Below are 15,159 nucleotides of genomic sequence, written 5' to 3' on the forward strand. Positions count from 1 at the left end.
AGCAGGACAAAAGGGCAGGGGAGGACTAACAATGCTGTACCGGCCTAAATTCAACAGTGACATGCCAATATAGACTTTCCCATGACTATACGCCTTTCAATGAGAAATGGGGTCATCAGTCACCAATCCCAAACCTCTGCTTATGGAAGCCTGCTTGCACCTTTACCTTACTGCCCATGGTTCCTTATGGAGTGGTGGAAATATCATTAGGAACTATGACAACCAGGATGGTGGGGGGGGGGGATGGTTGCCTCTACAGACAGATGGGGAAGAACAGTGATGGGAAGCAGCTAAGCAGCTCAGCGGCTTTTGCAATCTTCAGAGGAAAGTGTCACTCATGGGGAGGGGCGGGGAACAGACCAGCAACATGCTGTTGATGGTGGTGGACAATCATTCACAGCTGCTCAAGTGTTTAAATGAGCAAAAAAGGCAGCCAATCCATTCCAATCCTTTACTTGAAAACACAACTTTCCATGCAGAGTTGTTCAGATTTAACTGCTGATGTTCTGAGCTAGCTCCCCAGGCCTTCTCCTAGCCACAGGGGGAGGAAAAACTTTTTTTTTGTTTCTCTTTTTGCTACTGGACAGTTATTTCAACCAACAATGTGTTCTCACTTGAACATTACAGTAAATGAGTCCTATGCAAGAGAACTTCTAACAAAAAAACAAAAACAAAAAAAAACCTCTGTACACAACTTTACAAACATATTAACATATAAATAACAGAAAGCTTCCAAGCAGGAGAGCTTCCCCAGTAGTCTTTTTTTTTTTTTTTTTTGCTTCAGACGTTTTCTTTTTTTAACACTGGAAGGGAAGAGTCAGTCCCTTTCCTCAAGCATCACAGGGATTGGTTTGTCTTTTCAAATATAAAAAAAATTTTTCTCCTCTCTCTCTCTCTCTCTCCTTTTTGTCAGTGCCTCTGGCTTCAAGTGAGCAGTCCGTGCAAAGTGGGCACCTCCTCCTTAACCTTCTGGGAAGGTGCCCTGTGGGGCTAAGGCCTCAGCCAGCTGGTCATCGTTCTGGTCCAAGCTCTTGCTGGAAGACTCGCTTCTTCTCCCGACAGTGCTTCTTGTGGGCCGGCCAGTCTTTCTGCTGGCACTGCGAGCCGCAGTACCGTGCGACCTGGCACCGCCCACAGATGTTAAATTCACGTAACTGGAGAGAGGAGTACGGGACAAAAATCAGTATCCCTTTTCAGGGCCCCTAGAGAAAGAAAACCATCCCCCACAAAAGCAAGCCAACCAAAAGGGTCCTAAGGTGGCCAGTCCCAGGGCAATCTTTGTAGGAACTAAAGCAGGCCTGGTCAGGATCTGGGTAGAACAGTCTGGGAACCCTACAAAATGCTGCCTTGGTTTTCACTGTGGATAAAATATTATCTAGCCCCCATTGGTGCATTTCTCTTGTTTATGAACCTGAAGGTCTCATTATGAGTATCATCTTCTTTTTCTCCACCCCCACCCAATCTTAGACATTCTGAATTCAATGGGAATGAGTAAACATGTACAGGACTGCACTCTCAATTTCTTTACCTCATGGTCTACAACAAGGATAGGGAGCTGTGCCACCCGCCACCCCCACCTACTGCACTGGCCAGACTGGCTGGGGCTGAGGGAACTTCGAGCTGCAGTTCCCCACCCCTGAGTTTATAACTATGGTTTTGGAAGATAGAACACTACCTGACACCAAATCAGACTAGTATGGCCCAGCTCAGTGTACCGCCTATGTTGCACAGAATAAGTGCTCCAAAGTTTTGAGCAGGGATCTTTCGCAGCTCTAGCAAGAGACTGAACCTAAGACTCAAAACCGATGCTCTCCTGCTGAGTTGGAGACCCTTCTATATCCACAGACCTATATACATATTTTCCTCCACAAAAGCATCCAAAACTGTCATCAGAGGAACAGATTCCCTTTGTACAGGTTATCTTTTTGGGTGACTTCTATCCATCTTTCTATACAAGAAAGTTACTTCAGTGAGGTTTAAAACCAGAGCTGTTCATTCTGATCTTGTTTCCCCATGACCCTGTCCTAAGAAAAAGTGGGATAGGAAAAGGGGGGTTTGGCCTATGGGCAACTCTGACTTTTCCACACCGAGAGGTAGGGTGAAGAGTTATCCAAATAGAATGGTAGCACAAAGTCAGTTGTACTTCACAGAACACCACTGAGAGAGAGACGTGTCTGAAGCTTGGAAGCCGCTGGCCAGGATAACTATTTAGGCTAAAAACGGTGCAGTGAAATTCCTTGCAGGGGGTACAAAGAACACACTAGCTGTGCCTAAGGACTTTTTGGTTTTTTAAAAAGAAGCAACCACACTGAAGAGGGTGAACTTGCAGCAGCCAGCCTAGAACAAGGACGGTCTTATCCATGACTTGCTTCTGGTTTTGAACGCACCTGTTTCTCAATCACTGTGCAGGGAGGGTAGTGACATTCATAGTATGTGCACGAACTCTCCTCTTCTTCCACAACATCCCCATTAGCGTTATAATAGCGTGTCACATTCAGCACCGGAAACTGTTCCTCTATGGGGTCTGTGGGAAGCTGCTGGATCGCCAGCCAGTATAAGCTTTGTTCCCTTCAAGAAAAAACAGCAAATTAAATATTTCCGCAGCAAGCTTGTGCTGCACCATAGCAACATGTTAAAACTCCAACCCTCTCAAAGCAGAGAGTTGACAGTAGCCACAATCACAACATACCTTTAAAGTACTCTGATACAGTCTTAAACAGTTATGTCTTCCCCTAAAGAATTATGGAAACTTTAGCTTGTTAAGAGTGCTGAAAGTTGTTATAAGGCCCCTGTTCTTGCTAGCAGACATACAATTACCAGAGTAGTTTAACAACTGATTCCTCATTCAAGGGAATTCTTGAGAATTGTTGCTGTGTGAGTGGAATAAATAACCTAGGGTGGGAGACATATCCTCCCATCTAGGGCCAGGCCAGAGAGAACTTAGCACCACAGTTTCTTCAGATGCAAAGAAACACACATAAAAAATCATCAATGGGCTATGCAAAAAAACAAGTTCTGGGGTTGTTTGACTTCCAGCCCCTTTTGTCCCTCTTGCCTGTGACACTGCTATTGAGAATTTACCTTTGTTTACTAGAGATTTCTTCAGCTTTGGGTCTCCATCCCCATGGAACCAATCGCAGGTTGTCTAGACGATTGTCCACTGTCACTGCATTCAGATGCACGACTTGAAAGCCAGGGGCGATGCCCCCCCGATGCCTCTCCCTGAAAGAGAAGACGAGCCACCTGCAATTCCTGAAAGGAAGCATTCAGATGCTTCTTGTTGCTTGGACTCCTATAATACATCATGGGCTGGCCTTGGAAGGCAGTATGGAAACTCCAACATGCTCAAAGTGCTGCTACCAGGGTTCTAACCAGGTCATTGGAGACAACACATCTCAAAAGAGCTTAACAAGCTTACTTTGACTTCAAGGTGCTGGGTCTGAAAATTTAAAACCTTGCACGGCTTAGGACCCAAGGCATAAAGGACACCCACCCCCCTGTCCAGTTCTTAAGATCTTCTGCTGATGACCTTCTGCAGGCATCCCTGCAATTAGAGATACAGTGGTACCTTGGGTTAAGAACTTAATTCATTCCAGAGGTCCGTTCTTAACCTGAAACTGTTCTTAACCTGAAGCACCACTTTAGCTAATGGGGCCTCCTGCTGCTCCCATGCCGCTGGAGCAGGATTTCTGTTCTCATCCTGAAGCAAAGTTCTTAACCCAAGGTACTATTTCTGGGTTAGCGGAGTCTGTAACCTGAAGCGTCTGTAACCCAAGGTACCACTGTAACTTGGGTGGTGATCAGGGGAAATGCCTTAGAAATACACCTGGCATCTTCTAGGTAGTATAGTGTATTTTAAAATGGGGTTTCAGAGTTTTTAGGTGTTTTTGAATGTATTATGTAGTTTAATGTAGTTTTTCAATTTCATTGTTCTGCATGGGACAATGACAATAAAGATATTGTATCGTATCATAAAAACATTGGCTACACACTGTGGGTTGTCAGGAGAAAAGCAAACCACAACCCCTGGTTTGGACACAATGCTAAACCAGGGATTGTGGTTTCTTTCTTCCCACCATGAATGGGGAGAGGTAAGACAGACGCTATCTCTCATGCACAGCAAACCACGGCTTATGGCTTACCCTGACACGTGAGAGTTGCCATTATAGTGCCCATCTCCAAAGACTATGCATACACATGCCTCAGCAGTCTGGAAACCTGCAGCTATGTTATCCCCTGCATAATGATACCTACCACAGTAACTCGTGCAGCAGGCGTCCAAAGCCTCTTCCTCGATTTTTGTCAAACGCAAAGGCAAATATTCTAGCACCATTTCCATCTGCGTCGACCTCCATTCGAGCCTGGCCAAAGACAGAGAACACATCTATTCATACATTTTGTTTAAAATATTTGTATGCTCATCTAATCATCATAGCAGCTTCAGATACAAAACACAGTGAAATGTAAGTACAACTATTAATGGACAGAAACGTAACAGTCATTAAAACAGAAAACTGCAACCCAAGTAACAGAAATGTTAAAAAACAAATAAATGGCAAAATATTAAACACTTGGGTTAATAAAAGTTTTCTCTTGTCACATAAAAGATATTAAATGATGGTGCTATGCAAATTATGACTAGGGAAAATGTTTCAGAAAAAGGGTGCTACCAGACAAGGGACTCTGTTCCTAGTCAACAAACATCTGAAGTCAGAGGTACTCTGAGTAGAGCCTCTAAAGTTCAAAATCAGTCAGGTCTATATCAGACGAGAGAAAGTGGGTCAATAATGGACATGGTAAATGTCAGGTGAGATGCATGCTCTGCCCCAGGAACCCAGTTTCTGTGCTTGAGTCACTCTGTGGTGAGTTAACAGACACTCTATATAAGATCACAGCCTTCTTGTTCAGCGAGCCTGAGGATATATATAAACCATGTTGAGTCTCTAATTTTTCCCCAGACACCTCAAAAGCTTGTGCAGAACCTGTTGATATCAGGTAAATAAGTGGGTGAATGTAATGTCAGTGTATTTCAAATCGGCCCCTTTTCCAAGAGCAATACATTTTCTATTAAGCTCCGCAAAATCCAATCTAAAAATACATGAAGCCTATATAAAAGAAAATTCATTCTAAAGTAAAGCAACTCCTGATTCTGCAAGTGAAGGATAACTTGCCTGGTTATCCTACTTCAGAGAACAGTTTGAGTCTTTGGAGAACTTGGTACTTTTCATACAAGTCCTTGCCCAAACCCAGATGTCTGGATCGGGCTGAGTCCTTTTATGACCCACATGCTGTTTCAAGGGAAAATGCCTCCTCTTCTCTCTCTGCCAACTTATTCAGATAGTCATTATATGAGACCACCGGCTTTCATGAATTAGATTAAAGCAGGTTCATTAGACAGTCAACCTGCCTGTTTTTGATCTACCCTAATTACTGGCCATGTCAGGTCAGGGTTCATATGGAGAGCCACAGGTTCCCCATCCCTGATCAAGAGGAATAATAGCTGACATGTGGTCCTCCCAATGCTCTTCAGCCATTGGATATGCTGACTGGACCTGATGGGAGTTTGAGTTCAACACTTGGAATGTGGAAATAAGGTAGATAACATGGTTCTTACTTCAAAAGAGTAACTCTCCACAAGTGGAATGTCTTGCTCGTCAATCAGTGTGTACTTTGTCTAGAATAAAAAAGGAAGGGTAATTAAATACTTTATATTGCGGATACTTTTCCAATACCTAGCAAGGCACTCTTCATTCATTTCAGCAAAACAACAATTTAAGCTATTCCAGGGCACATCTTACACTAAAAAGAGAAGTTTTACACCTTAAATAAGTCATTCATCTGACCAGGCATACTTCACACACTTGTCTAAACCAGGGGAAAGCTGCTCCAGGGTTAGCCTTGAACATTCTGGGATCTCTACCTACCATTGTGTCCACAAGCCTTCTGGGAAGTCCAAATGCCAGAAAGGGGTGTATTGCCTTTCTCTTGCCTTTGGAAGTAGGATAGGAGAGGAAGAAAGAACTGTAAAATGCAAGTTCTTGCTCAGAGACCAAAATCTGCAATTGAGAGGGGCAGCTCTGGCCCAATATATATTATACCACACAAATCAGTTAGCCTTTAAAGGGCAGTTTTGTGTTTCAGTTTTTGCTATAACAGATTAACATACAAAACCTAACCCAAACAACCTGTAAAGCAAGACATTGCACCAAGTATTGGTACACATCCTTTGTGGTCCATGCTTATTCCAAAAAACAAAAACAGAAAAGCACAACAACAAAAGAAAGTTACAACAAATATGTATCAATAAATATGTATCAAATCTGCACAAGAAAATAGGAAGCTACTTAGGATCAGGTCAGACTATAAATCTGTCAGTATCACCTAGTCTAACCAGTAGGCACACTCCAAAGCAGAAAGAAACCTCTCAGAACACTTGCTATGTAACCCTTTGAAAATGCAGATGCCACCTCCATGTGCTCTGCCAGTGAGATATGGGCCCCTTTATAGCCTGAATACGAAGGATATAAAAAGAAAGAAATCTCCCCATTTGAGGTCCACCAGCGGGAAGTTCTCCACAGAACAGCTCATTAACTCTCTACAGGGAGAGATGCAAAGAGAGAGTAAAAAAAGAGAAAAGGGACCTCTAAACTAAAACCAGCCTCCCGCATCCTTCTATCTTTAATAATAATAATAATACTAATGGGCTCATGGAACCCCAATGATCCCAGTGACGTCACAGAGGGGTCCTATGTGACGTAACGGAGCAGGTCAGACGCGCGAGGGGGCGGTGATGTGATAGAGGAAGGGGCGCGGGTCTCCCAACACAGAACACGCGCGGGCACGGAAACACACACACACACCGCATACAGACGCGCAAATCCTACTTCTCCCACCCCGCCCGCCCAACGGGGCCCCACGCGTACCTTGCCGGCCACCCGGCCGAGCCGCACGATGCCCAGCTTGAAGTCGGTCATGGCCTTGGCCTGGCAGGGAGCGGAGAGGAGGGGGGAAAGGGGAAAGAGGGAGGAGGAGGAGGGGAGGAAGAGGCGCAGGCCGGAGGGAGACCCCGATGCCACGCGCCGCCGCCTCGCGCACGCCTCGGGCAGGAGGATGGGGACCGGGGGGCGGGGCAGCGCGCACCGCCGGCGCCGCCGCTGATGCTGCCGCTCTCTTCTTCTGCCGCCGCCACCAACTCCTCCCCCCTCCCCCACCAATATGAAGCCGCGGCCCGCCAATCAGCGCGCGAGCCGCGGCGCCGCGTCATTTCTACCCGCCCGAGGGCCGCCCGGCGCGACCGAGCGCAGCCGCGGCGCCGCGTCACGTGTCCGGCGGCGGCGGCCGCCGATGACGCACATCGCGCTCGCGGGAATTCTCTCTCCCGTCCGGCGAATGGGCACGACTGAGCACGCGAGGAGAACTTCCCTCCTCCGCCTTTTAAAGGGCACGTCCCCTATTATTTGCGAGGTGGGGTACCCATTAGTGCGCGTTTAGTAGTAGTATTATTATTATTATTATTATTATTATTATTATTATTATTATTATTATTTGGTTGTTTCCCAAGGATCTATAACAAGACATATTATCCAAAAACATATCACCCTTGTTTCCCCCCCATTTTTCCTCCCTCCCCCCCCCACACCAAACCCACCCACCCCCACCCCACCCTCCGACTTCCCTCAGTTCCAGTCTTTGGTTTCTCTGAGAATGCTATTTTCTGCATGTTATAAAGTTGTATAGATCCTCAAACTATTTAGCTGATTATTATCAATAAAAAGTTTGTGAATGTTTATTCAAAACCTGTCAAGGAGTCCAGTTCGCTTGTTGCGTCTTCAGATACTTTGTAAAGGGTTCCCATTCATCCTTAAAGTCACAGTTATCCTTGTCCCGTAGCTTATATTTCAGTTTTGCCAGTTCTGCATAGTCCATCAATTTTTCTTGCCATGATACTTTAGTTGGGGTTTCTTCAGTCTTCCATCCTTGCGCTACCAGAACTCTCGCGGCCGTTGTCACATACATGAAGATGTTTTTCAACTTTTTTGGCAGGTCTTTCCCTACAATCCCCAACAAAAATGCCTCGGGTTTTTTAAACAAATGTTAAATGGAACATTTTCTTCAATTCGTTGTATATCATTTCCCAAAAATTTTTAATTACCTTACAATCCCACCACATATGATAAAATGTCCCCTCCTTTTCCTTACACTTCCAACATATATTTGAACTAGTTTTGTACATTTTCCCTTACTGCACTGGTGTTCTGTACCATCTGTACATCATCTTCATATAATTCTCCTTCAATAGGGAACAATCCATAAATTTTAAGTCAGTTTTCCATAATTTAACCCAATCTTCCATCATAATGTTGTGACCTACATCTTGTGCCCATTTAATCATAACTGATTTTACCTCTTCATCTTTCATCTCCCATTCTAATAGTATGCTGTATGCAGCCTTCCGTAGTTTCACTTTCCCTTCAATCACTTCTGTTTGAAACCTAGATCTAGTATAACTAAATGTCTTCTTTATGTGTTTCATATAGTTGTCAATAATGCAACCAACTCTGAAAGTGGCCTTTGATCTCATCATAATCTCTTAATTTCCATTTTCCATCATGTTCCTTTAATAAATCAGCATATGTGAGCCATTTTCCTTTCTTTCCAAGTGATTTGAGCAGTAATGCTTCATGTGGTGAAAGCCACCACGGGGGTCTTTTGTTCCAATAAGTCTTTGTATCTCTCCCATACTCTCATTAGTGATTTCCTGATTATATGGTTGTAAAAACTTCTATGAACCTTCCCTTTCCCGTACCATAAGTATGCGTGCCAGCCAAATCTGTTGTCATGTCCTTCTAGTTCTATTGCCTCTTGCTTGTCCAATCTCCCAGTCCCTTATCCATACCAAACAAGCCGATTCATAATACAATTTAAGGTATGGGAGGGCAAACCCGCCCTGTATCTTTTACATCTGTAAGTATTTTATGTTTTATCCTTGGCCTTTTGCTCCCCCAGATAAATCTTTAAATCTCTTTCTACCATTTTTTAAAGCATTTATCTTTCAGGATGACTGGTATTGATTGAAAAAGAAATAGCATTTTTGGCAACACATTCATTTTAATCGCCGATATTTTTCCTAACATTGAGAGATTCATTCTGCTCCATATTTCTAAATTTCTTTTTACCTCATGCCAATTTTTTTCATAGTTCTTTTTAAATAGGTTTATATTTCTTGATGTTAACCAAATCCCTAAATATTTGACCTTTTTATGGACTTCAATCTCAATGTTTTGTTCTAATTCGGTTCTTTCTTCTTCCTTCATGTTTTTAACTAATAATTTAGTTGCACGTTTAGTATATTTTATCTTTCTCTCTGTTTATATAAATCCTGTACGTATTACTGCGTGTCTATAAAAAATAAAATTTACGCCATATATATCTTAGTGTGCGCCGAAAAAATAGATTGTGACATTGTTCTAATAATTTTATACACACATTATGGGCCACACTCCAAAGAAAACCAATCCCTGTCCTTCAAAATGAGGAAATGCCCCCCACCAATTCCTCTCACTACCAAGGAAATGTAATAAGTGAATAGAAAGAGAACCTACCCAGTTGACGCTGACAAAAAACCCCACATGCACACTGTATAAAGGAATATGTTTCACCACCCCTCCCCTTCTTTTCTTTCCCATTTAACTCTAATCAATTTTAAATCTACCACTATGCTGAAGTTACCTTTCAGCCTTTCCTTTTCATCCTCTGGAATACAAATCTTTACACTTCCTGTGTTAAAGAGAATCCTGAAGGAATGCTTTGAGAATAAGGCTGACTTTCATTCACTCTTTCTGCTCTGCTGTGCTAACACCCAATGATATGTAAATGTAATGCACTAAGGTACCCGTTTAATCTTATTTGTTAGAATAGTTCTCGCATCTAAAGTGGGTCTTCTTCATTTTCTTACAAGTGTGACCTATCCAGCACTTCACTCTGAAGTTTCAGAAACAAAGTTTGTTCTGGTATCAGCCTCAATGTATTTAATATGTGTTTCTTAAATACAGTGGTACCTTCTAGCAGGGCAAGATGGCAGGCGCTACGGGTGTGTGGAGCTCCTGAAGACAGCCAACACCAACTGCACTGCCTGGCTGGTCCCCAAGCTGTCCAAACCGCTGCTGCAGGAGGGGAGCCGGGGACATCTGGTGCGTCAGCCAGGAAAGTTGCCTAGAGCCTCCCCCCCCCCCCCGTGACCTTGGCTGTGCTGGGACTGGGAGCACCTGACCAACAGCCCAGCGGAGCTCTGGGGCCTGGAGCTGAACAGAAACAAAGCAGAAAGAAAAAAGTAGTTCCCCACCAGCCGAACACCAGCTTACCACTGCTGCTGCCTCCACCAACACCAAAAGGAGATAGGAAAGTACCAGGAAAAAAGTGAAATACCTAGGGGTGAATTTAACATCTAAGAATGTGAACTTATTTAAAGACAATTATGAAAAATGTTGGACAGAAGTTAAGAAAGATCTAGAAATATGGTCTAGGCTGAGACTTTCCTTGTTAGGCCGAATTGCTGTTATCAAGATGAACGTATTGCCTAGAATGTTATTCTTATTTCACACCTTACAGATTCTAGACAAGATGGATTGCTTCAAGAGGTGGCAGAAAGATATATCTAAATTTGTCTGGCAGGGCAAAAAGCCCAGAATAAAATTTAAGATCTTAACTGATGCAAAAGATAGAGGGGGTTTTGCCCTGCCGGACTTAAGACTCTATTATGAATCAGCAGCTTTTTGCTGGTTGAAACACTGGCTACTTCTTGAAGACACAGACATTTTGGACTTAGAAGGGTATGATAATAACTTTGGTTGGCATGCATATCTATGGTATGACAAGGTAAAGGTGCATAAAGGCTTTAAAAACCATATTATTAGGAAAGCTTTGTATAATGTCTGGATTCGATATAAAGATTTGTTGGAAAGTAAAACCCCTAGGTGGCTGTCACCAATGGAAGCCAAGGCGGTGAAAAAATTAAACATGGAACCTAACTGGCCAAAATATTGTGAAATCCTAGAACAAGATGGTGAAAAGTTTAAACTCCAGAGTCATGAGAAGCTAAAGTTTAAAGTTCGAGATTGGTTACATTACTATCAGATAAATGAGACATTTAAGCAGGACAGGAAATTAGGATTTCAGAAGGAGAGGTCAAAGTTAGAAACAGAACTGCTAGAACCCAATACTAAGAATCTATCTAGAATGTATAACTTGCTGTTGAAATGGAATACACAGGAGGAAACGGTTAAATCAGCTATGATTAAATGGGCACAGGATATCGGTCATGACATTATGTTTGCTGACTGGGAACAGTTATGGACCACCGGCATTAAGTTTATGGCATGTAGTGCCTTAAAAGAGAACATAATGAAAATGATCTATAGGTGGTACATGACCCCAGTCAAGCTTGCAAAAATCTACCATTTGCCCAATAATAAATGCTGGAAATGTAATGAGTCTGAAGGTACTTTCTATCATCTTTGGTGGACCTGCCCAAAGATCAAAGCCTTTTGGGAAATGATCTATAATGAAATTAAAAAAGTCCTTAAGTGGACATTTATAAAGAAACCGGAGGCTTTTCTCTTGGGCATGGTCGGCCAGTTGGTGCCAAGGAAGGATAGGACTTTTTTTATGTATGCGACCACAGCAGCAAGGATCCTGTTGGCAAAGTATTGGAAGATGCAAGAACTACCTACTCTGGAAGAATGGCAGACAAAGGTGATTGACTTTATGGGACTGGCAGAGATGACCGGCAGAATCCGCGACCAGGGGAAAGAGACAGTGGAAGAGGACTGGAAGAAATTTAAAATATATCTTAAAAATTGTTGTAAAATTGAGGACTGACAAGATGTCTAGGGGTAAGAAATAGAGAATTACAGCTGTAAACATTAACATTAAGAAAATTTAAAGAAAATTACTAGAGAAATTGACTGAAGGGTTGCTAAAGAGTTGTAAAACAAGGATGCAGTGAAAGGGAGGTATGGGGAAGTCATGTTTTAAATGTTTCTTATATGTTTTTGTTTTGTGTTTTGTTTGTCTTTTTGTTAAAAAACCAATAAAAATTATTATAAAAAAAGGAAAGTACCAGGAGGGCCAGGAAGGCCGCAAATAATTGCTTGGCATAGCCTAGACCTGACCCAGGCCTAACTTTCTGGCAGCTGGCCTGACAAGAGTAGGCCAGGGCTCAGGGGGAAACTGCACACCAGAGGCCACCACAGGGGAATACATACACAGCATGGGCCCTCCCCAGCTATGAATATTAATATATATATATTTCTTTTTTATAATATTTATCCTGGTGGTGTGTTTTTTTTAATCATTTCTTCTTTTTCTTCTTTCTTTTTCTGTGAAGAACTGTAAAAGCACCCTTGCAGGAGGCCTGAACCATAGAAGGGAATACTGCCTTAACCCTTACCCAGGGATCTGACAACCAGTGAAATTAAAATGGCCTGTGAGTCAAAATTACTACCAATATATTCTTTAATCATATACACAAACCCCTTTTTTCACTCATTTTTTTTTATTCAGTTTTACACCTTTTCTATTATTACTCACTTATTTTTTTACTATTCTTCTTGTGGCTATTCTATCTTGCGGCTGAGCCCAAATGCAGGCAAGTTGGAAGTGATCTCCGTCTGGTGTAGGAAACTATCAAGTACAGTGGTACCTCGGGTTGCATACACTTCAGGTTACAGACTCCACTAACCCAGAAATAGTGCTTTAGGTTAAGAACTTTGCTTCAGGTTGAAAACAGAAATCGTGCTCCGGCGGTGCGGCAGCAGCAGGAGGCCCCATTAGCTAAAGTGGTGCTTCAGGTTAAGAACAGTTTCAGGTTAAGTACAGACCTCTGGAACGAATTAAGTATTTAACCCGAGGTACTACTGTACAAAATCCTGTTGAAGAAATACTGTGCGACTGGTATGGGTAAGCATTTCACAATTGGTATTTTATGGATCTGTTTATGACATTTACAGTATATTCCTCTTTTATTCCAAACAGCTCAAGGTGACGTCCGTATTTCTCCTTCCCATCTTCTCCTGACAACAACCCTGCCAAGCCGGTTAGGCTGAGAGGGAGTGGCTAGCCGAAGATCACCCAGTGTGTCTCATGGCCGAGCGGGAAATTGAGCCCTGCTCTCCCAGGTCCAAGCTCAGCACTCTAACCACTAGGCCACATGGACTCTCCTGGAATCTTGGCATGCTGGCCGTGTGTTCCATGGCACCAAGCAATGGAGGCTGTGACTGTTTGAACTGAGGTTCTGGCATCCCCAGCGTGGAGAGGTTGGCAGAGGTTTGCTGTAGTGACCCTTGCTTATTTGGATTAGAATATGGCAGGTGACTTAGCTTTAGGACTTAGAACAATGGTATCATCAAGTCTGGCAAATAGCTATCAAAGGTCAAAGGAAACTTTTTGGGCAAATATTTTAGAAGGGGAGAATGAATGCTGTAAATGAAAATTTAGTAATCTATATTGTAGTTGGTTGAATCTTATTTTAAATAGCATTCTATATGCTGTTTGGCATTAAAGAAATATTATGTGAATCTGGGAAAGGGTTAATTGATATTTCTACATAATGGATACTAACTTTTTATTGTTGTTTGAAAGGGAAAGGGAAAAACATATTTCATATAAGCCTCTCTGAGAGCCTTTTTGGCTGAAAAGAAGAGTACAAATGCTCTGAATGAACGAACGAACAAACGAGTTCACCCTGTGGACATCTCTGACCTTTATCTCTTGTTTCAGGTCACCTTCCTTCCTGTGGAGCAGCTCTTGGAGGCCAAATGCTTCCTGGCCAGTGACCTTGCTGCTGAGAGCACTTTCGAGCCCTTGGACATCTCCCACTTGCTGCAAGAGTTCAGCGGCAAAGCTGTGGAGGTAGGATGCTGCCAGGGTAGGAGAGAAGAATCTCCGCCTTGAAGTAGGGGAGTCCACCTCATGCCATTGGGTGGCCATGACACATGTTTGTTGGGAGGGGCCTCACAATGTCAGAACAAGAACCTCAGCCCAAGCTTCCTGAGACAGCCCCACTTCCTGGTACTATCTGAGTGACCCTCTCCTTCATCTCTGACAGGTGGAGGTGCTGCTGGAGGCCTCCCATAAGATCACTCTGGGGTCTACAATGGAGAGCAGAGAAGTGGCCATCTTAGCTTATCATCACCTGGAGAAAGTGGTTGAACACCTCCTCCAATTTCCTTTCATGTATGGGGCACTCAAGCTTTTACCGGCCTAAGTGAGATGTTGGGAATCTGCAGGGCTTGCTCAGAAAGTAACTCTCTCCCTGAGCGGGGAGTCCAGGCAGCTGGAGAACCCGGTCCTCACAGTGTCAGCAGCCAGTCTCCAAATCTCTTCCTCCCTCTGGATTCCCAGCTGATTTGCTGCCTTATGGCAACAGACAGAGGATTTGGAGGGCTCCCACTATGGTACCATAGCCAGGATTAGGTCTTTTAACAGGAAGAGCAACAGAGCAGAAGGCGAGAAGGCAGGGACAGGCCTCTGTCCTCTAGGCGAGGCAGCAAGGGGTGAGATTGGTGCAGGTTTCCCGTCTCTTTTTGCCATCTGCAGAGATGCAGCAGCACAGAGGGGCTGATCCAGATCACGGAGGGATCCTTCTGGAGTGCAGGAGACCAGGGAAGACCAAGCCATTTCCTCTCTCTGTGGCATGGCAGCAAGCAGTAGAGTTCCTGATGGAGCTGGACCACCTGTGGAGGGGTCAGGTTTAGAGGCAAAGCGCCTTTCTGGCCCCGCACCACTGCCCAGAGAACCAAATGGTCCCCTCCGTGCAATAATGTGCCATCCCTGAGCCAAGAGATCTGACTGTTGCTGTGCCTGCAAGAGAATATGGCAGGAGGTCTTGGCTGACCAACAACAACTACTCCATCTGAAGGCTGAGCAGCTGCAACAGAGCTCCTTGGCAGAGGCTGCTACCACTGTGGTAAGGACGAATCCCCTGCTTTCTGGCTTCTTCTCCCCAGAGTAATATCAAGGGGTTTCTGTATTCTGCAGAAAAGCAGGGAAAGTGGCTTGCACTCCTCTCTCTCCCAGCAACACCTGACCAGCCTGTTGCACACCATCCTTAGGATGGATGAATACAAGGTACCTGTGCGCCATCACTTTCCACAGCTGCTG

General features: G+C 43.8%; 1 protein-coding gene across 2 annotated transcripts; it reads right to left on the minus strand.

Annotated features, from left to right (window-relative positions):
• Positions 1–437: 437 nt before the first annotated feature.
• On the minus strand, positions 438–7,318 carry ZMYND19 (zinc finger MYND-type containing 19). 2 transcript variants are annotated; one of them, XM_083721264.1, is made up of 6 exons: positions 6,924–7,318; positions 5,615–5,674; positions 4,255–4,361; positions 3,082–3,222; positions 2,388–2,568; positions 438–1,154 (listed from the first exon to the last, which is right to left on the minus strand). In XM_083721264.1, exons 1-6 carry the CDS (start codon positions 6,972–6,974, stop codon positions 1,011–1,013), a joined length of 684 nt encoding a protein of 227 aa, XP_083577390.1. In that variant the 5' UTR covers positions 6,975–7,318; the 3' UTR covers positions 438–1,010. The 2 variants fall into 2 exon arrangements, with proteins under 2 accessions (XP_083577390.1, XP_083577391.1); XM_083721265.1 differs by lacking the exon at positions 6,924–7,318 and adding an exon at positions 5,925–6,729.
• Positions 7,319–15,159: the final 7,841 nt, after the last annotated feature.

Source organism: Podarcis gaigeae (assembly GCF_964106915.1).
Source record: "Podarcis gaigeae genome assembly, chromosome: Z".
Classification (NCBI taxonomy): Eukaryota; Metazoa; Chordata; class Lepidosauria; order Squamata; family Lacertidae; genus Podarcis; species Podarcis gaigeae.